Source organism: Parasteatoda tepidariorum, chromosome 8, assembly GCF_982258835.1.
Source record: "Parasteatoda tepidariorum strain Cologne lab strain chromosome 8, Ptep-v5.0, whole genome shotgun sequence".
Taxonomy (NCBI): Eukaryota; Metazoa; Arthropoda; class Arachnida; order Araneae; family Theridiidae; genus Parasteatoda; species Parasteatoda tepidariorum.
This window is the reverse complement of record NC_141762.1, coordinates 4,095,325-4,121,052: the sequence shown is the minus strand read 5'-3', so window position 1 is coordinate 4,121,052 and position 25,728 is coordinate 4,095,325. Positions and strand designations below refer to the sequence as shown.

The 25,728-nt window shown below is 30.4% G+C and overlaps 1 protein-coding gene across 1 annotated transcript; it reads right to left on the bottom strand.

Moving 5' to 3' along the window:
- Nucleotides 1–1,303: 1,303 nt before the first annotated feature.
- Nucleotides 1,304–16,698, bottom strand: LOC107449293 (uncharacterized). The gene is made up of 3 exons (XM_016064787.5): nt 14,911–16,698; nt 5,087–5,379; nt 1,304–3,412 (listed from the first exon to the last, which is right to left on the bottom strand). The coding sequence occupies exons 1-3, from the start codon at nt 16,108–16,110 to the stop codon at nt 3,163–3,165; spliced, it is 1,743 nt and encodes a 580-aa protein (XP_015920273.4). The 5' UTR covers nt 16,111–16,698; the 3' UTR covers nt 1,304–3,162.
- Nucleotides 16,699–25,728: the final 9,030 nt, after the last annotated feature.

The window sequence follows — 25,728 nt, the reverse complement described above, 5'->3', positions numbered from 1 at the left end:
TATAAAAATTAAAATTTTTAATGTGAAGGTTGCTGCTGCTTTTCCTTACTTAACAAATTGAATTGGGGGATGGTTTTCAACAAAGCAAACAGGCATATCATGTTCAACATTCAATTGATTTCAATGTTATGTTTTTATTGTCACAATTGTGGAAAATCCCGCTTCGCAAAGATACACTACTGTAGCAAATGGAATTATAGCTGCCATAACTCGCTTTACAAGCAATGGGTAGGCTTCTAAACGTTTTAAAAATTAGGAGTGTTCAGCGGACCCCCAAAATATAACTCATGGACCCCTTAGGGGTTCATGAACCCTGATTTAAAGGAAAAGAAATAATCAATTATGTAAAAGCAAAGAAAATTCAATGGCTAGGACACCTTGAGAGAATGGAGGAAAACAGAGGCACTAAGAAGATATTCAAGGAGCAGTGCCAGGGCCAAAGGAAAAGAAGAAGGCCGGCCAAGAGATGGTTAGACGAGGTGGAGAAAGACCTTAAGATTCTAAAGGTCCGAAACTGGAGACAAAGAGCTAGAGACAGGCGACTTTGGAGAAACATTGTTAGTGAGGCCATGGTCCAACATGGACTGTAATGCCAGGGAGTAAGTTAGGTTATTCGGTCAATCTTCTGTTGATTTTCGATGCATTTGCTACAGCGATTTAATTGCAGTTCAATAGGTAGTTACTTTATTTACGTCTCACTAGAGCTGCACAATGGGCTATTGGAAATATAATAGAAATTTTGTTTCCATTGGACAAACAGTTAATCAATTTTATATGAAATTCAATTTTTATAGAGCAAACTCAGTTGTAAGTAAATTTCAGTTGCAAACAAATCATTTCATAAAATTCCATGAAATGATATTACCGTAGAGTTAACAGCGAAAATATTTTATATTTAATTCAGCTGGGGCATGGAATATTTTTTGCAATGATAAATATGTTACTGTGAATGAGCGAAATGTGTGATTGTTGACTTACAACGTTGAATGTTGACAATCACATAGTCGCTTTGGTAAATGTTCGAAATATATACTAGGTCTAGTTAAGTGCCAATGCCCGGCATACGTTTGCCGGGTACTCCGAACACTGATGTTTCTCCTAATCTACCTTCAGCAGATATTAAAACATCGAATAAACATTGTCAACGTATAAATTAATATCAAATAGGATATAACAAATAATTCGGACATTCACCAAAGCGACTTTGTGATTGTGGACATTCACCGGTAAAAGTCTACATTCTCTTGATTTTGATCGTTCACAGTAACCGATATATAATGAAACAGATGCAAGGAATCATATAGTAACTTACAATTTTTTTTATTTTATTTCAATATCAAAATACTTACAAACTATTCAGCTAGGTGGGATCTAAAAAAATACATTTACAATACACCTTTATGAAGACTACATACATAAGTGTAGTAGTATATTAATTTATAATACCACAATCGCACAATATGCAGACTGAATTGTAAAGTAATAGAAATATGTAAACGTTCTTTTAACTTGTACTTTGCTGAATTGGAAAATGCATTTTATGCTTGACACATTTTTTTCCTAAAATTTATTATTTAATTGCTCGATCCTGCTTCGGCTTGAAATTAGTTTATCGTAACATTCTACACATATTGTAATTGAAGTTGAATGTCACATTTCAACAAATTCAAATTAGAAATTTATCTTGATTATACATACATGGTATCGGTTGTACTCAAAATCAGTCCAACCATCTATATATTTTGTAAAAAGAAATAGCTTCTAGAAATTGTGATTGCTATATTTGGCACTTCTATCACGTTATTTACTCTAAATAAAGTTTAGTTTTTTGATGAAACGTTCTTTACAAGAAAATATGGCTATATCTCGTTACAAGCTAAGAAAAGACCATCGCGGTATAGGATTTAAGTATTCATTCGCTATTGCATAAAGTTCCGTTTTATTCAGATATCAAATTATATGAACATGCTTTCAAAACAATATAAAAGCTTTTAGAAGTTAAACTTGTTGGGCAGAAATTTAATTCTTGCTAACATTTAAGATACATATCATAGAATTATTTAAACAAAAGTTAAAGTTTCGTAGTCGTACTGAAATTCCAGGCTTGGCGACATATTTCCATAAATAAGGAGAACATTCTTTCTCGAAAAAGAGACAACTGTATGACGTTGCCAGACCATTGGATTTGATTGGACCACTAAAAATGGCCTCAACAAATCAAATACGAGATAAAGAACTTTTTTACTTTTGTTTCGCTGTAAAAGAAAATCGTCGTCAAGAAACAATATTTAATATTTCTTTCATCAGTTTCTATAAGTGCGAACAGGAAGATGTATATTTGTTACGATTTTCAGATATCATTTTTATTAATTTTTATTAACCAAACAATAGTTCTTATTCTTAACAATAGTTAAGTCTTATTTTCCATATTTCTCACAATCTAAGAAAGGTATCAAAAAGAAGACTGTGCAACGTCATTTCAAGAGTTGGCGATGTTGATACACGTTCTCCCTGAGAGCTTGGCATTCATTTGGAGTGCCCTTACATGCAAACAGGCTCTCTCTTTAGGGATGTTTTTTTCTTAACTTGCAACAGAGTATAGTGGAAAGTTTTGTAAACAAACTAAAAGTAAAGTTTGACTTATTGAAAAGCTGAATTAGTTGATCAATAATTTTTGCAACTTATGCGTAGTTTGGTTCATAAAAAAAACGATACAGTTAACATTTGATGCGAAGTAGGAGAGAAGAAAGTGTGATAACAGATTCCGATATCTGTCGTAACTCTCTAATTTCAACATACTCTTTTTAAATAGAATAGGCGTCTTAAAGTTACGTGATTTCCCTACTCACCAACTTTTTACTCTCTGCATTACCATGGTTTCAGTATATCTTGCTTTTCCTACCACAACAGCACGTTTCAGTAAGAGGTTGGACTATACTTGCGTGGGGAAAAAGTCAGATTTAACAAAATCATGGTAACGGATGAGGGAAACCACGCATTCTTGAGACGAGTATAGATACGGGTAACTCTAATGGAACTGTTATAAAGTGCTTGTCTGTTACTTTGGAATAGATATTTGTAACAGGTATAATTGTGTCCTAAGAACCGGTACACGATCTTTTAAAAGAACGTTCCATCTCTATTTTACTGCTAAAAGGTGCTTCACGTGAGAGTGAAGTTCTTTGGTCTAATCATCATTTCTGCTGCTTTCAGTGCTGCATTCCCCTTCCAGTCGTACCACAGCATTCCCTGCCAGTTTTCTCGCTTGTCACCAGGTTTGAAATATTCTCCAGTCAGAAAACCAAAGTAGCAACCGTTAAACCACCAACCTCCTTTGTAGGTGGCTGCACAGTTCTGCTGAAAGTCTTCATTCTTTCTGTCATAAGTGCTGAAAGGCTGATTGTTGTGATACCTGTCAAATATATTTTAATGAAGTGAATTAAGTTTTTATCACCAAAGAAGACACAGAATGAATGATTTCATTTAAAGACTTGTTTTCATACTATGAACAGTGCGCAAAATAAAAGGTGAACACAGCGAACAACTTTTAATTGAATGATCGGATTCTTAGGAAACTCAATCTGAGTGGTCTGAGAAGCTAACTTTAAATATGCCTATGTGCAGAAAATGTTTTAAAGTTCAAATTCGGACACTAAAATGTAATTTCTCTGAATAAAAGAAAAAGAATTAAGTTGTGATTATTGAAAATACTTCAAGCTTCAAAAAGCAATCAAACTGGTTTTCTGTCTTCATCACTAGCAAATAGAGATTCCGATAGCGTTTTTGATTCCTATTCGCTTACGTATTAATATTTGCTGCGTATTAATATTCGCTTACGTATTAATATTTGCCTACTAACGTGGAAACACTTTTTCTTCAATTTTTAAGACGGTTCTAAAAATATATACTAAAAGTTCAATTAGACGTGCGAGTTCTGTTTCCTCCATGTATTGTGAAATATAAATAATGCGCAGAGTGCTGTGATTATATAATTATTGAAATAGTTATAAGTAGAGCCCGGATTTTGATGACCTAAAAAATCTCAACTAATGCCCTTAAAAAGTGCAAAAAATGCCCTTAAAAAGGGCAAAAAATGCCCTTAAGAATCCAAAAATTGCGCAAAAAATGCCTTAAATAAAGTAAAAATATTGAATTAAAAAAAATGTTTTGCTCTTTAAAATTATTATGAGTCATTTAAAAAATATAAAGCAATGCAATACTTGTTCTACGTTCATTAAAGTTTGAAAAATTCGTTTTATATCCTAAAATAACAAAAAAAGGAAAATATATTGATACCAAAATATTTTTATTTTGTATAGAAACTTTAATGGATATAAAAACTTCCATCTCATAATATTACTAAATATCAGAATTACATTGGATTATTAAATGTTTTTTGATAATTTGAAATGTAAACGAGCGTCTCTTGTCTGAAAGTAAATTTTCATTCTTGCAGAAGCTTCTTTCAACGTCTACTGATGTTATAGGGGCGTACTTGAAAAAGACGGTCTCACTTACTGACAATTCTTCTTCAATTTGAAAAGATTTTGCTTCACCTGTTAATATCCTATAGATTTTCTTCATTGTTTGGAAGCCAGTGTAATAATGAAAATTGATAAAAAATAATAAAAATTGGAAAAAAATTAACAAAAAACTTTAAAAAATGCATTAAAATGCAAAATACGCCCCAAAATTTAACGAAAAATGCCCTATAAATAAAAAAAGAATGCTCTAAAAGACAAAAAATGTCCAAAAATGAAAAAAATGCAAATTTCATCAAAATCCGGGCCTTAGTTATGAGCTACCGAAAAAGTGCAAAGAGAGTAAAAAAGAACTCGCCCCCCCCAAAAAAAAATAAAATAAAGGAGTATTACGAAAGCTTCCAGAAAATGTACTCTTCCGTGATTTCTGTAGCCAGACTTACAAACGGTAGTAATCACGGAATACGTCCGCAGTGATTAGTATCTTGTTTTCACGTCACTGCCGCCTCACGGCTAAAATATTCTATATCAATTTTTGGCATTTTGTTTTAGTGATAACTGCCTCTCGGTAAGAAAAAAAAAAGTAGACGCTTAAGAATGGTTACCTTAAGCTATTAGCTGCTACTGCTGGTCCTAGAATAGTTCTTCCCAGTACTAGTTTGTAATTTGTACTTTCATTGCCAACCACAAAGGAATCGTACACCAGGTCCACTTCGTCATGATCAAAGGAAGTGAGATGAATCCTTAGAACATTTTGTTCCTCAGTGGTCATGGAATTCATGACGTCATTGCCCAGCCAGAACTCTCCAGCAGAATCTCCAAATCCATTCTTATAGCTCATCCAATTCCGATGGAAGCTGGTCATTTTTTCTCCGTAATCACCCCGTCTCAGAAGTAACTGGAAAAAAGAACAAATTGTTAAATTGAAATCTTAACATTTGCACAAATAATAAACTGAACACTTTAATAATTCTAATTGTTTGGTTGTTCATGTACTAAGATGCAATTTTAACGTTTTGAAAGGCTCATCTAAAATCAGGGCCGCTTATTTTAGGAGGAAAGACGATAGATGAAATGAACGAGCTAAGATGGTGAAGAGATCAAAAAGAAAAAAACTTTAGCGAGCCGAGGCCGTAGCCTTTAATACAATTTAAATAAGAAAACATTAGTTTTGCACTTGTTTTATGTATAAGTTAAAAATTTTTCTTCTTTGCGTCATGTAGTTAAGTTAAAGCCGCAATGGCTCAGGGTATAGAGCTTTCGCCTTCCAATGAGGCGAACCGGGTTCGAATCCCTGTCGATACGAATCCCGCATCCGGCTTGCACAGACCACAGTGCTGACGTGAAATATCCTCAGTGGATCATGGGTTAGAGTCCCTTTGCCGTGAGGCTAACCGTGGGAGGTTCTCGTGGTCTTCCTCTCCATGTAACGCAAATGCGAGTTAGCTCCATCAAAAAGTCCTCCACGAAGGCAAATTTCTCCAGATACTCGATCCAGGCGTTTCCTTGTCTTCTGGATTGGGTTCCAAATGACAAGGTTACGGAATTGAACATAAATAGTCGTAAACCCATAAAATTGGGTCGGCTGTTCAACGACGGTTATAAAATAAAATATAGTTAAGTTAGAGCCACGATGGCGCAAGAGATAAGAGCGTTCGCGGAGAGAGATGAGCTGAATCGGGTCCAAATCACAGCGATTTTTAGCAGCCGTGTATTTTTTCGTCTGAGCGAAAGTACGAAAGTAGCGTTTTTTAATGAACAAATATCTATGAACTTCAGTATCTTTAGTTTTTTGACACACTATTGGCAGTAACCTTTAATATAATTATTAAAATGTTTAAAAGATATGAATGTAATATAAAATCCAGGAGTACTAAACAAGACCCATGCAGATAGAGCAATCGAAGCGATCTGACATGAACTATTTAATTGGCTAAATGAATTGGCCAAAGATACAGATCTGAACGTAGAGTCAGTTTTTCTTTTTTTAAATAAACCCATACTTCAAACCTCATTCTACTTTTTTTTCAATTATTTCGAATTATTTTTTTTAGAAATTATAATCTAAACAATTACTACGAAACAAAAAAGATTTGATATTATTAGCGATATTTTCAATTATTGAATAAAAAAAAATTGTAGAAATGTCTCAAGCTTAAGTGCAATATTGCGTACTTAAGGAAGAGGTTGTTAACTAAAATATCGGAAATAAATAAAAAGCGTTCCCGAGTTCTCGCAAATACTGCAATGTAACCAGGACATAGTGTAAAGCCAATGCAAGTCTGAATTTTCATGTTTTATGTTCTTAAATTGAAAAAATAAAAATGGCAAAATTTCTCATTTACAATTACGTTCTGTAACAGGTACATTGCGCCAAAAAAGTCATATACTTAAAACTAAATTTCTCAGGAACTATTCAACCGATTTCGCTCCAATTTTGTATTTTGTCATGTAAAATTAGATATTTTAAAATTATGTAAAACTTTATATACCTTATAGCTGAAATATGTTTCGACTGTTTCGCTAAAAAATAAATATTATTTACTAAAATTTTTTCGTTTTCTTTTGCGTGGATTTATCTTTGGATAAACGGATTTCATAATTGTGCGCAAAGATTTTGAAATTCACTTATAAAGTTCTCGAGCTATGGCGAAATACGCAAAAAATAAAATTAACATTAAGGGGATCAAACTATGGGGGCCATATTTTCCAGATAGCGAAAATTTCGAATCAGTTGAAAAGGAGGTATGTTTACTCAGAGAAAGTAAGTTTTCGTGTCTGATTTTTGTAATTTAAATTATCGCCTGCCCTAATTAATTAGCATACTTGAGGTCACTCCCTCGAACCATTAAGATGGAGTCCTAGAACGTGAAGATTCAATCATTAGATCAGAAGTTATTCAGGGTGGTCCGTTTTTTTTTTCTCCGCATTTTACATTTCCAATTCATAAACATTCAATTAATTTTAAACAGTTATAGAAAAATAGTAGATAGTCTAATAATTGTAGCAAAATGTTTTTTTTTTTAAATTTTTTTATTTATTTTTTATAAAAGAGTTGCGTAAGCCTAAATTAGTCTTTGCTTGAAATAAATGATATGATTATTTTGCCACAGTGCCAAAAATGTACAAAGTTTTTACACATTCATTTCGATTTTAACTGTTATCCGCGTCGCTTTGAAAAATATCAGGTTCATTCTAATGTACTTTATAATTTTTAACAGTTGCAAATCTTTGATATAGGATGATCTTAAAATCTATAAGAATGACATTTTTTTTTTACTATTTGTAATACCCTTCTTTTAAATATTTTTATGCAATCAGGTCTCTCAAGTCGCGAGCTACATTTTCAAAAGTTATTTGAAAATCAAATAAAATAGTTTAGAACAAATTCGATTGAAACAGGGCGAAAAATCATTAAGCCACATTTAAAATTAGTTAATGGAACTCATTGGTTAAATAATATAACTGGTTAAGTAAAAATTTAACTGGATAATATTGGTTATAAATATTAAACGTAAAAGTAATATATTAAGTTTTAATTTTAAATGTATACTTGAAACAAATTAAAATGTAGATTTTACATATTAAACAAGCTGTTACTAACACGTTTGGCAAACGCTGTAACTAAACACGTTTGACAATTACAAAAAGCAAAATGTGTTTTTAAAGATTATTACACAATGTTAAAGAAAATAATTATAATTAAAAATAATATTATGCATAAATGAAACTAAATAACTACGAACTACAGTTATAAACAAGTGCTATAGTTATAAACAAATATTTATAATTAACAAAAAGTATAGTTCAGTGTTATAAACAAATACCGATTGATTAATAATCGTAGTAAATTTGTTTTTGTCTTTCAAGATAACACTTAATTAAAAGTAATAATCATAGAAATAATTGTTTAAAATTTTTATAAACTACCTAAAATTATTGTCTTTTTTGTAAAATAAAAAATAGTTTTTCTAAAGCTTCAAAAATTTAATAATTTAAAAGAAATTCTGAAGATTTGAAAAATTATTGATGGGGCACCTGTCCCATGTGCCCCAACGTTACGCCTACGAATAAAAATATTGCATTTTGAAATACACGCAAGAAACACTATAAATTTTGATTAGTCCTAATTTTACAGTTTATACTTAGCTACAGTTATTCAGGGCCAAGGATTTCAAAATATTAACCAGTAAATTAGCCAAATATCAAAAGCAATCGCAAATTTTCGAAAGTCTTCGTCAAATGCAAATCTCAATTTTTTATGTTTAATTTTCTTCCCTTAGAAAACTATTTTACGGTATTTTGTTTCAGGCTTACGTTATTTGGACCCAATTCAAATTGGTTATATGACGCATCTACCGAAAATTACTGAAATCGAATAAAAAATACTGATTCGTTTCGAAAAATTCATTTTGTTGTAATTTTCGTTTCTTTCCAGTGGAAAAAATGTTTCGCCAAATTTAGAATTTTATCGAATTTAGCGAGGTGGCAAAAGCATTTCAGCCGTGGAGGCTCCAGGATGGAACGTTCGCCTTCCAATGAGGGAATAGACGGATCATGGGTTAGAGTTCCCTTTCAGTCAGGCTTACCCTGGGAGGTTTTCGTGGTTTTTATCCGCCAAGTAACGCAAATGCTGATTAGTTCCATCGAAAAGTCCTGCACGAATGCAAAATTTTCCCCAGTACTTATCCAGGAGTTCCCTTGTCTTCTGGATTGGGTTCAAAATTACATGACTATGAAGTTGAACATCGGTAGTCGTATACCCAAATTTGGGTCGACTGTTCAACGATGGTTATAAAATAACGTTAACATTTGAAAGAAAATATCTGGGGAAAAACTTTAAAGCAGCAGCGATATTTTTAGATAGTGTCAAAAACGCACTTTTTTTTAGGAATGTGTAAAAACTTTTTACAGATCTTCTTACATTACGGCAAACTCTCCACAAAAAAATTTAAATGCCTCATTTTTATAATTTAAAAGAATCATGTGACTTAAAGCAAATGATGATAAAATAAGAGAATTGTTTAGAGAAAGCAGCAGGTAAAATTTTCCGAACACACGGAAATATATATTTTGCATAATCGAATTTTTTTCATCTATTCAGTGAAAACTATAAAAAAAATGTGTTAACATAAAATTTTATTTCATTTTTATTATATAACCAGTGTTGAACAGACACCCAATTTTGTGTTTACAATTATCAATGTTCTATTTCTTTGTCATGCAGCCTTGATCCTAGCTCAGAAAACTAAGGAAGGCTGTGATGAAATAATGAGGAAAAACATCTTTCGTGGTGGACTTTTTGTTGGAACTAACCTGTATTTGCGTTACATAGAGAAAAAGATCGCAAAAACCTCCCACAGTTAGTCCGACAGTAAGGGGATTCTAACCCATGATCCACATATCAAGGAGGATATCTATCTTACCATTGAAACAAGGCTATAATTTTTTACTATATATGACATATTGTGCTGTAAATAATTATCTGGGCCTTAGAACGGATAAATAATTTAATGTAAAGAGTTGTTTAACTTTTTTTTAAATCACCAAATGGGAAGATTTTACTTCCTAGATAAAAATTATCAAAATCAATGAATATTTCTCTATTTTTGTGATCCCAAATAATGCAGCATTGGAGTTAGATTTAAATTATTTACTTTAAGAGCTTCGTTGAACAGCCGATCCATTTTTTGAGTTTGCAACTACCAATGTTCAACTCTGTATCCTTGTAATTCTGAACCCAATCCAGAGGACAAGAGAACTTCTGGATCAAGTATCAGAGTAAATTTTATCTTCGTGAAGGACTTTTTTGATGAAACTAATCCGCATTTTCGTTACAAGGGCAGGAAAAACACCCACGGTTAGTCTAGGGACTCTAACGCATGATCCATCTACCACTGAGGGTATTTTATGTCAGCACTGTGGTAGGTGCGACCCGGGTGCGCAATTCGTATCCACTAGCCAAAGCATGAATCGAATCTGGGTCACCTCATTGGGAGGCGAGTGCTCTAACCGAGCCACCGCAGCTCTTTCCTGAAGTTTAAAAAAAAAAAATTATGAAAATCAGATTTTCTCTCTTACTTTTTCAAGACTCTATAAACCATCTTATATCCTCATATCCAATTCGTAGTATTCGTTCCTTGTTGCAATGATGTGTTTAACTTTAATACAGTTCTGCTCTCTCTTCGCGTCAAGTTTTTAACTCCATTTAGTTTTATTATATGCAGCATAATTTAAATGAATAATTTTGTATAAATTTACTTTTATCTCTAATCATATATATTATTCTACCAGAAAAAATATTTACAAATGAAAGAGATGCCAGGTATAAATTCTAGCTCTAATATTTTTAAATAAAATATACAAAAAATTTTATACATAAAAATTTTTATACATAAAAATGAAACTTCAGGACCTTGGAATTACGAAAATTTCCCAATCGCGGTTAGCGAAAAATCCGGAAATCGGGACTTCTTCCTGAGCACAATCAATTCTGAATTTATCAAATGAACGTTTCCCATACGCTTTTGAGGCTAAAAATAACTCTTATTTAAAAGAAAGTATACTTTGCTCTAATATTAAAGGAGAAAATATATTCAACTAAACTTTTTATGTTATTTCTCTATCTAAATCTCCGTCTTAATTTATTATTCAAAATTAAACGCACTTTCCCATTTATCTTTGAAAGAGTTAAGAGATGAGAAATAGGTTATGATAAGATAAAAGGGGGAAGCAAGATAAAAGAGGTGTAAACAATATTCAATTGAAGGGGGAATATTGATTACATAGCGAAAAGTGATAAGCATTTAACTTGCAAATATAGGCTGTTAGAAAAAATCTTTTTCAGCTGTTCTTTTTTAATGTCTCATAATCAGGCAATATTTGAATTTTGCGCAATCTGTACCTGACCAATAAAGAGAACAACGAAAAAAAAAATAAAAAAAAAGTTCATGTTTATTAAAAATGAAACATTTTATTTAATTTCACAACCGTCGTTGAACAGCCGACCCAATTTTTGGGTTGACGACTACTAAACATTCAACTCTGTAGCTTGTAATTTTCGATCCAAGTCAGAAGAAAAGGGAACTCCTAGATCCGGGATGGCGAACCAATGGCACGCGTGCCATTTATGGCACCTATCACAATATTTTGGGCACGCCAGTGATCACATTTGTTATTACAGTATGAATTGTTATTACACTATGAAGCACGTGTAACAATTAAATTAAAACACTCAAAATAATAAACAATTATTAATAAAAAATGTACAATTAATGCTAAAAAGACAATTAATAGCCATAAAAAACAAGCTAACAATAAATAACTAGCAAAAAAAATCAACAGTCCTGCTTAAACTAACATCTTACAACCTAATATAAGTTATTTGTCATCAAATCTGCAACAACAGAAGTCACACTGATATTACTTTAAGTTGAATGACGCGTATAACTGAGACATTGCAAAATGTATTTTTTTTCCAATGTAAATAAGGAGTTTTGAGTTGATAGTATTATTATTTTCCCAATAATTACGAAGTCAAAATTATTTGACGGCACACCTATGACCTCATTAAACAATTTTTTAGAAAAAATGGCACGTTGGTGTATAAAGGTTCGCCACCCCCTGTCCTAGATCAAATATTGGGAGAAATTCGCCTTCGTGGAGGACTTTATGATGAAACTAGCCCGCCTTTGCGTTGCATGAAGAGGAAAACCTCCCATGGTTAGTCTGATGGCAAGAGGACTAACCCAGGATCCATCTACCACTGAGAATATTTTATGTCAGTACTGTGCGGAATTCGTATCGACTATCCGTTGCTGGGATTCCAATCCGGTGCACCTTATTGGAATGCTCTATCCCCTGAGCCACCACGGCTCAAAATGAAACAAAAGAATGTGATTTCACTGTTGAGAAATTCAGTCATTCACCTGTCGTTTAATTTAATTTTTTGGCTATTAAAATTGGCCAAAATCATGCTACGTAATTAAAGTCTACAGCAGCTGTCGGAAAAACTACTTAATTTTTGTAGTTAATTACAACTAGTTACTTACAAATGTAAAGCTGGATAAAACTGACACAAGTTTAGTAATAATTTTTATATTTCTTAAATTTTTTTTTAAATTTGTTAATACTATAAATACTTCTTAATATTTGCTTATTCATAATAATCGGCCCTTGAAGATTTCATTGTAATGAATATGTTACAGTGAATGACAGAAATAGGTGGTTGTCGACTTCCACCGGTGAATGTTGACAATCACATAGTCGCTTTGGTAAATGTCCGAATTACATACTAGGTCCAGTTAAGTGCCACTGCCCGGTATATATTTGCTCGGTCTACATCAATGTTTTTCTAAGGTCAAGTGCCAGGTATGCATTTGACCGGTACTCCGAACACTGATGTTTCTCTTAATCTATCCTCAGCACAGATATTAAATTATCGAATAAATATAATAACATCAACGAATAAATTAATTTTAAATCGGATATGAGACATATATTTCGGACATTCACCAAAGCGACTATGTGATTGTTGACATTTATCGGTGAATGTCGTCATTCTTTTGATTTCGGTCATTCAGGGTAAAAAATTTTATTTTGTTTGGTGAACAAATTTCAAATATGATTTGTTTTAGTCATATAAGGATTTCAGTCAATAACTGGGCTTGAATGTATCGAAAGAACAGAAGGAAAAAAAAAAAACCGCATATTCTTTAGGGGAGTTGATTAAACAGTGATGTATTTTATTACGCTGAATCGAATGAAACAAGATCGATGCGACTAATAGTCTATAAGTCTTAGAAGTTTTAATGAGTTAAAAATTTAATTTTGTACTTATACCTATTTACGCGTCTCACATTGATACAAGTAACTGAACTTTGTTTTCTTTTTAATTACAAGTATCTAAAATAAATTTTCAGAAAAGAAAAAGTTGGTTATGAACTAAATAAAAGGAAGAACAATTAAGTCCTAATTTTATGTGCTTTTTGAATAATTGATTTTTTGGGGGGTTATTAGAATCGAAAATTAATTAATACTAAGGAACGAGAGGTTAATTTTATCAATCGTACTCTTTAAACAATATTACATAAATTAAAACAAAATAAAGGAAAAGATAGTTTTCGTACTAAATAACAGGGAAGAAAATTTAAGTCATAACTTATGTACAGCGTGTAAAAAAAAAAAATTAAAAAAAAAAAAATAAATAAAAAAAAAAAAAAAAAAAAAAAAAACGGACCATCCAGAATAACTTTTGATTTAATAATCGTATCTTCTCGTTTTAGGACTCGATCTTAATGGTTCGAATGGATAATCTCAAATATACTAATTAATTAATGCAGACGATATTTTAAGTTATGAAATCAGACACAAAAACCATCTTAAAATATACAACTTCCTTAAATTTCGATTTCTCAGGAAATATACAACAGATTTCTCTCAAATTTTGTATTTTGCCATGTAAACCTTAAAATGATCTTAAAATACCTTAAAATGACGGAAAAAATTCTATTTCCTTGCTATTCAAAATCTTGTACACTATTATTAAATAAAATTCGAAATACTTTCTAAAATTTACTTTTTGCATGGAATATCATGAGCAACTGAATGATATGAATAAACGAAATTTAGAGCTGTGTGCAAATTTTTTTCAATTAGCTTAAAAAGTTCTCGAAATATGGCGAAATGCGTAAAATTAACATTAAAGCGTCTAAACTTTTGAACGCTCTCCTGATCAAAACTATGGAAGATCCTATTTCCCAGGTTTTGGCTAACCCCTATATTTTGGGGATCAGAATCTATTGAAAGAAAAAGTCATGTTTAATCCGAGAAAGTACGTTTTTATGCCTGATTTCGTAACTTAAAATATCGTCTGCACTAATTAATTAGCATCTTTAAGGTTACCCTCTCCAACCATTAAGATTTAGTCCCACAACCTGATCATTATATTAAAATTTATTGAAGGTTTTTGGCTCATTGTACATTTATCTTTTTGGAATAGATTTTTTAATTTTTTCACTTTAGTGAAGTCTAAAATTAAAATTTTGAAATAAGCAAAAGGGGGATAGTTTTATCAGAAATATTTATATCCTTTAAATAATTTATTTAATTAAATGTCATTAGAAAATGAAATAGGATTTTAGAACTAAATAAAACAGTTTACAATGAATTTTTGCCTTAATTAAAAAATTTTTTGAGTATTTGAAATAAATTTATAAAAAAAGAGGCAAATTAATAAGTAATTTTTTTTACTTATTTAATGTATTTTCTGAATTACTATTAGCATCTAAAATGATTTTTTTTTAATTAAATAAATAGAAACAGGGTAAACAATATTTCTTCTTACTTACATAATACATAATTTTTAATACATAATTTTTTTAAAAATTACAAATTGATAATTTAAAAGTGGAAGAAAATGTCCACTTACCGTCCATCCACCGTTGTCAGTTGTCATATCACAATAAACTCGTACAGCTCGTCGCCCTTTAGGGAATATAACATAAATGCCATCACAAGTTGCTCCGCCTTTCCTGAGATCAGCACAAGATTTTGGATTTGGCACATTTTGGGCAGTTTTCGAACACTTATCCCTGTTCTCGAGTTTATTCTCTTCCAGTCTCTGCTGTTGTGGCGTCACTCCAAAAGGTTCCAAAGATCGCCTTCTGCTGATGGCAGATTCTGCCGTCTCCAGATCCCCACATTTGGGTTGTGATTGCGCTAAAGATGTTAAATTTTCCAGCTTATCGTCTATACCTTGCATACCTTGTTGTATTTCTTCTCTGATCTCTCGTGTCGATCGCCCCAGTGTTTCCATCAAATTGTCTAACATTCCAGCAGATCTGCCGGCCTGACTACCTCTTCTGCCGATAGAGCGAGCATTGTTCTGCGGTGTCATCCACTCCTCATCTTCCTCGTCGTCAGAAGAAGAAGACTGGCAGTTTCCAGCCCCAGAGCTGGCAGCGACAACTTTCAAACTCGTCACTTCTGACCGTATCTCACTCGTCAAGATGCTGAACTGCTCACGGATTTTCCTCTCCAACTCGTCAAAATTTTCCATGAGAAATTCAGTAGCATATCCTCCAGTGGACGAGCTACCACTCTTTGGAGTCTCTGGCTCGTCGGTTCGAGTCTCCACATCTTTCTTCATCTCTTTGTTCATCTCGTAAAGGGCCGTCAGGACGTTCATCATTTTCCTCAGCTTGACGTTCATGTCATCCTTGAGTTGCGTCGTCCGCTGTTCAATCTCATTCACCTTGACCGAATAGGCACCGAGGTTGTCTTGCATCTTGCCACAAGTTGTCTCGAGGCTCTCCAGTCGATTCTGAATGGCCAGGACATTGCTACCTAAATCTCGTGGCATAACGGCTCCGTCACTACGAGCCATGGGTGGCAATGGATTATTATCCAATAGATTGAGCATTCGATCCATTTTTATGTTTATCTTATCGACCGTTGAATCGATCCTCACAATATCGGCGATCTCTCGGAATCGATCTTCTTTGCTGATTTGGTCTTCGATCCTGTGGACAGTGTCCAATATATCTTGTATTTTCTTTTCCCTGGTGCACAGTACATAGTCAATGGAAGTGCCAAGAATGCACCACCATAATAATTTCCAAATCTCCATGACTGAATAAAATCTATGTATAATATAGTTATAAACAAACACGGGACAAGTGAAAGAAAATATTCTATCGAGAACCTTCTTAAGTGGTACTAAACAACTAATTCTCCGCACCAAAAAACTGCGTCAGAGCTAATGTGTTTTCCCTAATTCAGAGAGAGAGTCAGATTTCCGAGAACTTTTAATTGCCGACTGTCTGAGTAAAGTAACGATGAATTACGGCGGTCGTTGTTGTTTTCACGGAGTTCGAAATTAGAATCAATTAAGAATAACTGACGCATCCATTCTCGTTAAAGTGAGCGACGGAGAAGAAAACGTTCGAATACCCCAATCTTTAATGAACGTTCTTGGCAATTTGATATCCTTCTCGTGATAGACAGACGACGACTCACCCTTCTTTTTTCTATACTCCCCCGCGTCCACCCTTACAATTCGAAAGAATTCTTGTCTTATCAAAGAGGCAAGTTTGTTGACGATATGCAACCAGCCTATCAAATAACAACGTCGCATAAGGTCAAAAGAGCAACACGCTGTCTTAAAAGACCCTTTTGTGATTTTCTAAGTTCGAAAAGTGAAAGGAATGTTCTGAGGGAAGTTGGGGAAGGGGGTTATCTCTAATCTGTCAACGCATTTTCCGGGATGTTAGTAGGTAGTGAGTGTATAAACAGGACATTATGGAGGGGAGGGGGGAAGTGCCAAAGGGAAAGAGTCATCGGAATTCAGATTATTGGAAATACTCCACCCACCCCTCTTAGAATGCGAAAGTAACTCCTAATAATGCTTTAGAAAAATTAAACTCTTCACTTATATTGATTTAGACATAATCAATATTGATGGATGAATAATAATTATTCATAAAATTATTTGAAGGGTTTAGCAACTATCTGAAACAATGCAAGCTTTACACTATTACAGTATGCTTTCAAAAGCAATAATTTAGAATAATGTTTTAGTACAATAAACTTTTTCTGTGCATTCACGTAGGATTTTACCATTTTTTTTTTCCTTTCATGAAATTTATTTTTCTTCTTATATTTCTGTAAAAATGTCATAATAATTTTTAGAGTCATAAAGAATAGTTTTATCTGTTCCTTATAATTTTTATTTACAAGAAATGACTTTGTTAAAATAAGGAAAAATTATCGATACTATAATTTCAATAGTCTATTGAAATATTAACTATTTTATGTATTAAAATGATGAAATTTAATTGCGAATTGCAAATAAACTTTTAAGTTTTTAAGAAAAGATTGCTAGTTATTTCACATATGATACATTAAATGTTAAATGATACATTATATGTTAAAATAACCAACTTCGAAATATCTTCTACTAGATCTTAGTACACATTTTAACACAAAAAGAAGAAAAAGAACTTTTGAATTTAAAATTTCGGTACAGGCAAAGATGATAAAGGAAAAATTTTGAAAATAAATATTTTCTAAGTGGAGGTACACATCAAAGCTAACCATTTTAACAAGGTTATTTATCAAACACCTGACTTTAGCTTTTCTTAAAAACAAAATAGTGATTTCGTTTGAACAAAATTAAACTTATATTTCATTAATTTGCCTTTAAAAACCTGTTCAAATTTTAATAATTAAAATTATTTGCCCAATGAAATGGAAGATTCCTCAAGTATTGTTTATAAAAACATTTTCATTTTCAATAAACATTGGGGAAAAGGAAGATGAACCTATTTAAATAGAATAAATGGTTACTTACGTCAAATTTAAAATTTCTGCACGAGTCTTGTTCCTCTTTGTTTGACCGTTTCCCGAAACTTTTCTTTTAAAATAATCACAAAAATCAAATAGTAAAATATTCGATAAAGTTAAATAAAAAGTAAACAATGCGAAAAAAGTAAAATTATCTAAACACGAACCAAGTTGAAACAAAATACTGTAAGGTGTAAAGTGTTTACCAAAATGTTTAACCTGTGTGTATATACGGGGGTGCGTAAATACGGGAAATTAGTTACTGATTGTAGCTTAAATAATGTTATTGGTTTAAAATTATGTCAATCAAGAAACTTTTCTTTTTCTAGACCTCCTACTTTCTTCAATCTTAAGTCACAATTTATTTGTATCTCTACCCCCCACCCTCGAAATGACGACAATTTGAATTTTCTGAGATATAGACCCTTTTCTCTAAAAAAAAAAAAGGAAGGGGGAATGAGTCACCTATAGGATGCTTAAAGATATCTGAGATGAAAGGATGTTCTCTGTCTGTGGTAAATCAATTGGTTGCACTTGTCTTGTCCTTAAAGTGGTTCTTCTCAGAAAATTAAGCTTTGTATTCTAACGCATATGTTGGGGACAATCACGGTGGTCCTTTTCAAGAGCCTTTGAATTCATGAAATCGAATGCTGGCAATAAACAGCTTTTGTTGTTTTACGACGGGATTGTTTGTTACATGCAGAAAGCAAGATCAGGTTAAATTGAACCCGTTTCCCAGCAGTCTGGTGCTTATAATAAAATAACAGGAACAACAATATTTTTCCCACTCGTTTATGCAGAATGACCAATTTTTATTTTAAAAAAAAGTTAAATGGACAATGGAAATACCTTAATTAGTTATTTATTTATTTCAATCTGATGTACACACGAGCTGCAAGTAAAAATTAAAAGCAACGATTAAATTTATTTTTAGTGACAGAAATAATATTTTCAAAATATTTACATGTTCAAATTATCATCTTAATAAAAGTTGATGAAATTACACATACATATATATATATATATTCTCAATAATAATTTTGATTGGCTCTAACTTTAATCATTATCATTAAGGATTTTCTTTATTAGTTATTAAACATATTTTTAAATTCAATTAATAAAAATATCTTTATATCTTTCTTAAATTTGCTATTTGATTTTGATTTGATGTCTACTAATTCTAAACTGATGAAATAGTTTATTAGTCAGAATGTTTGTATTTAATTAGCTGAGATAGTATATATGTAATAATCATTCTAAGAGATAACTATACATATTCAGTTGAATAAAATGGTTTATGTTTTCATTACTTAAATTAATGTTCGAATTATTATTTTCCCAGTGAAGCATTATAATAACATTAGTTTAATTTCTAACTGAACCCTTCTTTAGAGATTACATTTTTACCAATTTAAAATGATATGTCTACTAATTCTAAACTGATGAAATAGTTTATTAGTCAGAATGTTTGTATTTAATTAGTCGAGATATAGTAAATATGTAATAATCATTCTAAGAGATAACTATATATAATCAGTTGAAGAAAATGGTTTATGAGTTCGAAAGAACTTGATGAATTTGTCTACTCATTATCAGTTATATAGTGTAATTATTATTCATTAATATTTTAATGAAAACTCGTTAATTAAGTCACTAAAACTCGTAATTCATATTTTAATGAAAATCGGATAAGAGTTTGGTGCTAAAAAATGTTAGATTTGATTCGACTTTTCAAATAATTTGCACTTTTAAAAAATTCCGAAGTTGTTGGAACTAGAAAATTATTTTAGTTGGAAAAAACAAGTATACAAGAAGTAACAGAATATATTTTTTTTCCAAATTGTTTTGACTTTGAAGATTTTTAAAATTATTTATACTTTGAAATTATTTTGAATCTGTTCGTGTTAGAAATATTCTGGAGTTACATGTACATAAAATTGTTTTTAGTTTGCAAAAATGGCTATATATCTAGCAGCAGGTGTTTGGTCGTGGAAAAGTTTTTGTAATTTGGAAAATTTTCAATTTCTTGGTTTTAAAAAAATTCTGAAGTTGTTGGTATTTCTAAATTTCTGAAGTTTTTTAAAAACAGGTATATTAAGAATCGCAGATGTTGTAAGTAATACTGTTGTACTGTTTGTAAAAACTCTTTGTACTTTGAAGAATTCTGATGTTGTTGGAACTTAGAAAATTTCTCAAGTTGTTTGCTCCTTAAAAAATTTTAAAATTGTCTTGACTTTGAAAAATTTTAAAATTGTTCGTACTTTGAAAAATTTTTACATTTTTCGTACTTCGAAAAGTTTCGATGGGAAATTCTGATTTCTTGAAAATTCTGAATTCTTTTGTACTTAGAATTGTTTTTGAATTCTTTGAACATAGAAAACTATTTTAGTTGGGAAAAATGGGTCTATAAGAAGTTGCAGTATATTTAAAATTGTTTAGACTTCGAAAAATTTTCAAATTATTTATACTCTGAAAAATTCTTACTCTGCTGGTTTTAGAAATATTCTGAAATTGTTTGAACCTAGAAACCTTTTTTTAGTTTTTTTTAAAAAAAAACCCAGATAAATAAAGAGTCGCAAAAGTTTGAAGTCTGAAAAATTTTCAACTTGCTTAGACTTTGAAAAAATATTCAAATAGTTTATACTAAGGAAGATTTCTAAAGATGAGTGAAGTCTTTAAAACGTTTCAAATTTTTGTACTTAAAAATATTCGTAAGTTGTTTAAATGTAGAGTTTTCTAACTTAGAACAATTTTCGTAACTTATGTACTTTGAAAAAGTATGAAGCTGATGGTATTTTGAAACATTCTGAAGCTGTTTCCATTTTTAATGCTGTTTCCATTGTTTTGATTAAAAAAAGTTTCAGAATTTTTCAAACTACCATCAGCTTCATACTTTTTCAAAATACATAAGTTACGAAAATTGTTCTAAAATCGAAACAATTTGAAACATTTTCCTAGACCTAAGCAAGTATGAGTCGTTATCTGCTAATTTTTCCAACTTCAAAAATTGTGTAAGGTCAAACGATTTCAGATTATTTCTAAGAACAAAAGTTTTGAAAGTTTACGAAAGTCTAAATAATTTGTAATTATTCAAAGTACAAACAACTTTAGAAATTTTCAAAGTTCCAATAACATCAGAAATTTTTTTTTTCAAGTACTAACACTTTGAAAATTTTTTTGATGACAAAATAATTTGAAAATATTTCTGCGACTTCTTATATGCTAATTTGAAAATTATTCAGTGTCATTTCAAGACCAAACTTCTGCTACTCGTTATATAACTGTTTTTTCCGACTTCAATAAATTTCTGTGTATCAACATTTGCAAAATATTTCTAAATACAAATGGTTCGAAAGCGTTTTTAAAGTCAAAACAGTTTGAAAATGACTCAAGAGCTACAATCCGCTTCCCTAGCAGGGATCAGAGTTCAACCCCACTCGTTAGGTATTACTGATTACTCTCAGCATATAGCCATTTTTTCCAACTTAAAAGGTTTTCTACGTTCAAAGAATATCATAATATTTTAAAGTCCAAATAGTTCGAAATATTTTTCTAAGTTCACACAACTTAAGATATAATTCTAAGTACTGACAGTCTGAAAGTTCTGTAAATCTTAAAGCTCTTTAAAATTATTCAAAGTACAAACTGCTTCAGAATTTTTAAAAGTACCAAAAACATTAAAAGTATCACCAAAAAATTAAATCAAAACAAATTAAAAAAATTTCTAGGTACAAATAACTTTAGAATTTTTCAAAATACCATGAGTTTCATAATTTCTCAAAGTACGTACAATTCAAAAAAATTTTCAAAAATCGAAGCAATTTGAAAAATTTTCCTAGACCAAACATCTTGACTCGCTATATACCCATTTTTTCCAACTTCAAAAATTGTGTTATATTCAAACAATTTTGGAATATTTCGGAGAAAAAATATTTTAAAGTTTTTCGAAGTCAAGGCAATTTAAAATTATTCAAAGTGCAAACAACTTCATTATAATTTTAGGTAGCGAAATTTTTTAAATGTTTTAACTTAAAACAATTTAAAAAAATTTTCAAGTACCAACAACTTTAGAACCAACAAGTGCAAGTAATTTGAAAAATGTTCTAAGCTGAAACATATTGAAACTTTTCCGAGACCAAACTTCTGCTAGGCGTAATAAAGCTGCTTTTTCCGACATAGATAAATTTCTATGTTTAAACAAAATACAAGCGACTTGAAAATTTTTCAAAGCCAAAAGAATTTGAAAATTATTCAAAGGTAAAACATTTTCTGAATTTTTCTAAGTAATGAACATATCCGAGTTTTTCTCATTACAAAACATTAGAAAATTTTTCAAAGAACAAACTTCTGCTATACGTTATACAGCAGTTTTTTTCACATTCAGAAAATTTTCTGTGTTCAAACAACATCAGAACTTTTCTAAAACCAACAGATTAAGAATTGTTCAAAGTACAAAGAATTAGAAAATTTATCAAAGTTGAAACACGTTAAAAAAAGTTTTTAATTTTAAAATTCTGCAACTCCTTATATACATTTTCTTTTTGCCAACTTCAGAAATTTTCAAATTCACATATCCTCAGAATATTTCTAGGTACAAAAAAAAAGAAAAGTTTTTCAAAGTACAAACAACTTCAGAATTTTCTAAATACCTAAAACATCAGAATTTTCAAAGTATTAAAAGTTTAAACTTTTTCTAACTTCAAACTTCTGCGACTCCTTATTTATCCGTTTTTTCAGAACTTCAGAATTTTCCTGATTCTAAACATCTTCAGAGTTTTTCTAAAATCAAAAGTTTCAGAATTTATCAAAGCACGAAATATTTGACAACTTTTAAAAGTCGAAACAGTTCAAAAATTTTTCCTCGTCCAAACACCTGCTACTCCTTATAAATCCGTTTTTTTTCCAACTTAAAGGAAAAGAAAACTCTACATTTAAACAACTTACGAATATTTTTAAGTACAAAAATTTGAAACGTTTTATAGACTTCACTCATCTTTAGAAATCTTCCTTAGTATAAACTATTTGAATATTTTTTCAAAATCTAAGCAAGTTGAAAATTTTTCAGACTTCAAACTTTTGCGACTCTTTATTTATCTGGGTTTTTTTTTAAAAAAAAAACTAAAAAAAGGTTTCTAGGTTCAAACAATTTCAGAATATTTCTAAAACCTGCAGAGTAAGAATTTTTCAGAGTATAAATAATTTGAAAATTTTTCGAAGTCTAAACAATTTTAAATATACTGCAACTTCTTATAGACCCATTTTTCCCAACTAAAATAGTTTTCTATGTTCAAAGAATTCAAAAACAATTCTAAGTACAAAACAAGAAGAATTCAGAATTTTCAAGAAATCAGAATTTCCCATCGAAACTTTTCGAAGTACGAAAAATGTAAAAATTTTTCAAAGTACGAACAATTTTAAAATTTTTCAAAGTCAAGACAATTTTAAAATTTTTTAAGGAGCAAACAACTTGAGAAATTTTCTAAGTTCCAACAACATCAGAATTCTTCAAAGTACAAAGAGTTTTTACAAACAGTACGACAGTATTACTTACAACATCTGCGATTCTTAATATACCTGTTCTTAAAAAACTTCAGAAATTTAGAAATACCAACAACTTCAGAATTTTTTTAAAACCAAGAAATTGAAAATTTTCCAAATTACAAAAACTTTTCCACGACCAAACACCTGCTGCTAGATATATAGCCATTTTTGCAAACTAAAAACAATTTTATGTACATGTAACTCCAGAATATTTCTAACACGATCCGATTCAAAATAATTTCAAAGTATAAATAATTTTAAAAAACTTCAAAGTCAAAACAATTTGGAAAAAAAATATATTCTGTTACTTCTTGTATACTTGTTTTTTCCAACTAAAATAATTTTCTAGTTCCAACAACTTCGGAATTTTTTAAAAGTGCAAATTATTTGAAAAGTCGAATCAAATCTAACATTTTTTAACACCAAACTCTTATCCGATTTTCATTAAAATATGAATTACGAGTTTTAGTGACTTAATTAACGAGTTTTCATTAAAATATTAATGAATAATAATTACACTATATAACTGATAATGAGTAGACAAATTCATCAAGTTCTTTCGAACTCATAAACCATTTTCTTCAACTGATTATATATAGTTATCTCTTAGAATGATTATTACATATTTACTATATCTCGACTAATTAAATACAAACATTCTGACTAATAAACTATTTCATCAGTTTAGAATTAGTAGGCATATCATTTTAAATTGGTAAAAATGTAATCTCTAAAGAAGGGTTCAGTTAGAAATTAAACTAATGTTATTATAATGCTTCAATGGGAAAATAATAATTCGAACATTAATTTAAGTAATGAAAACATAAACCATTTTATTCAACTGAATATGTATAGTTATCTCTTAGAATGATTATTACATATATACTATCTCAGCTAATTAAATACAAACATTCTGACTAATAAACTATTTCATCAGTTTAGAATTATTAGACATATCATTTAAAATTGGTAAAAATGTAATCTCTAAAGAAGGGTTCAGTTAGAAATTAAACTAATGTTATTATAATGCTTCAATGGGAAAATAATAATTCGAACATTAATTTAAGTAATGAAAACATAAACCATTTTATTCAACTGAATATGTATAGTTATCTCTTAGAATGATTATTACATATATACTATCTCAGCTAATTAAATACAAACATTCTGACTAATAAACTATTTCATCAGTTTAGAATTATTAGACATATCATTTAAAATTGGTAAAAATTTAATCTCTAAGGAATGGTTCATTTAGAAATTAAATTAATGTTTTTATAATGCTTTAATGAGAAAATAATAATTCACACATTAATTTAAATAATAAAAACATAGGAAAAGTATACTAGCTTGCGAAAAATTTCCTGAGGAAAAAAAAACGTTCCTCATCACATTAGCGATCAACTCACTGAAGAAAACTGCAGATTATTAGAAGATTTTACAAAATCCGAAACAGTTTCGAATTTTTTCCGTGACTAAACTTCTGTGATTTTAAATAAACGCGTTTCTTTTCTACTAAAATACTTTTCTATGTTCAAAGAGCTTCAGAATTTTTTCAATTACATATAATTGTAAAATTTTTCTAAGCCGGAGCAAGTTGAAAATTACTTAAAATGTAAACTTTTGCTACTTTTTAAATGCATTTTTTCCAGCTTCAAAAATTTACATGTTTACAAAACTACAAAATATTTCTAAGGACAAAAATTTCGAAAATATTTTGGAGTTAAAACAATTTAAAAATAATTCAAAGCACAACCAACTTCGGAAATTTTCTACCAACAATACATCCGAATTTAAAGTTTTTCAAATTCCCATCAAGCTTAATGAAAATTTATAACTACCAGGGTACCGTATTAATCAACTAAAATAATTTTATATGTTCACACAGCTTCAGGGTATTTCTAAGTACAAAAAAATTTTAAATTTTTCTAACTCAAAACAATTTGAAAGTTATGCAAAGTACAAAGAACTTCAGAAATTTTCCAAGTACCAATAACATTGGAAATTTTCAAAGTACAAACATTTTGAATATTTTTCTAACTTCAAATTAACAACCAATCTGAAGTGTTTTGGAACGCAGATGATTAAAAACAAGACATAGTTATCGAAAACTTCAGTTTCAGAGTGACGATATGAGTTTACTTAACTTTCTTAGGTTAATGATAAAGACGCTAGTATTTCATCGACATTTCCAAGAACTGCCTTAATCAAACGAGTTTTAACGGATTTTCATTAAAATATGAATTACGAGTTTTAGTGACTTAATTAGTTTTCATTAAAATATTAATGAATAATAATTACACTTTATAACTGATAATGAGTAGACAAATTCATCAAGTTTTTTCGAACTCTTAAACCATTT

Coding starts and splice junctions, on each gene's coding strand:
- LOC107449293 (XM_016064787.5), bottom strand. CDS start 16,110: ATGGAGATTTGGAAATTATTATGGTGGTGCATTCTTGGCACTTCCATT. Junction 5,380..14,910: donor CTGACAACGGTGGATGGACG/GTAAGTGGACAT, acceptor TCTTTTTTCCAG/TTACTTCTGAGACGGGGTGA. Junction 3,413..5,086: donor GTAGCAGCTAATAGCTTAAG/GTAACCATTCTT, acceptor TATATTTGACAG/GTATCACAACAATCAGCCTT.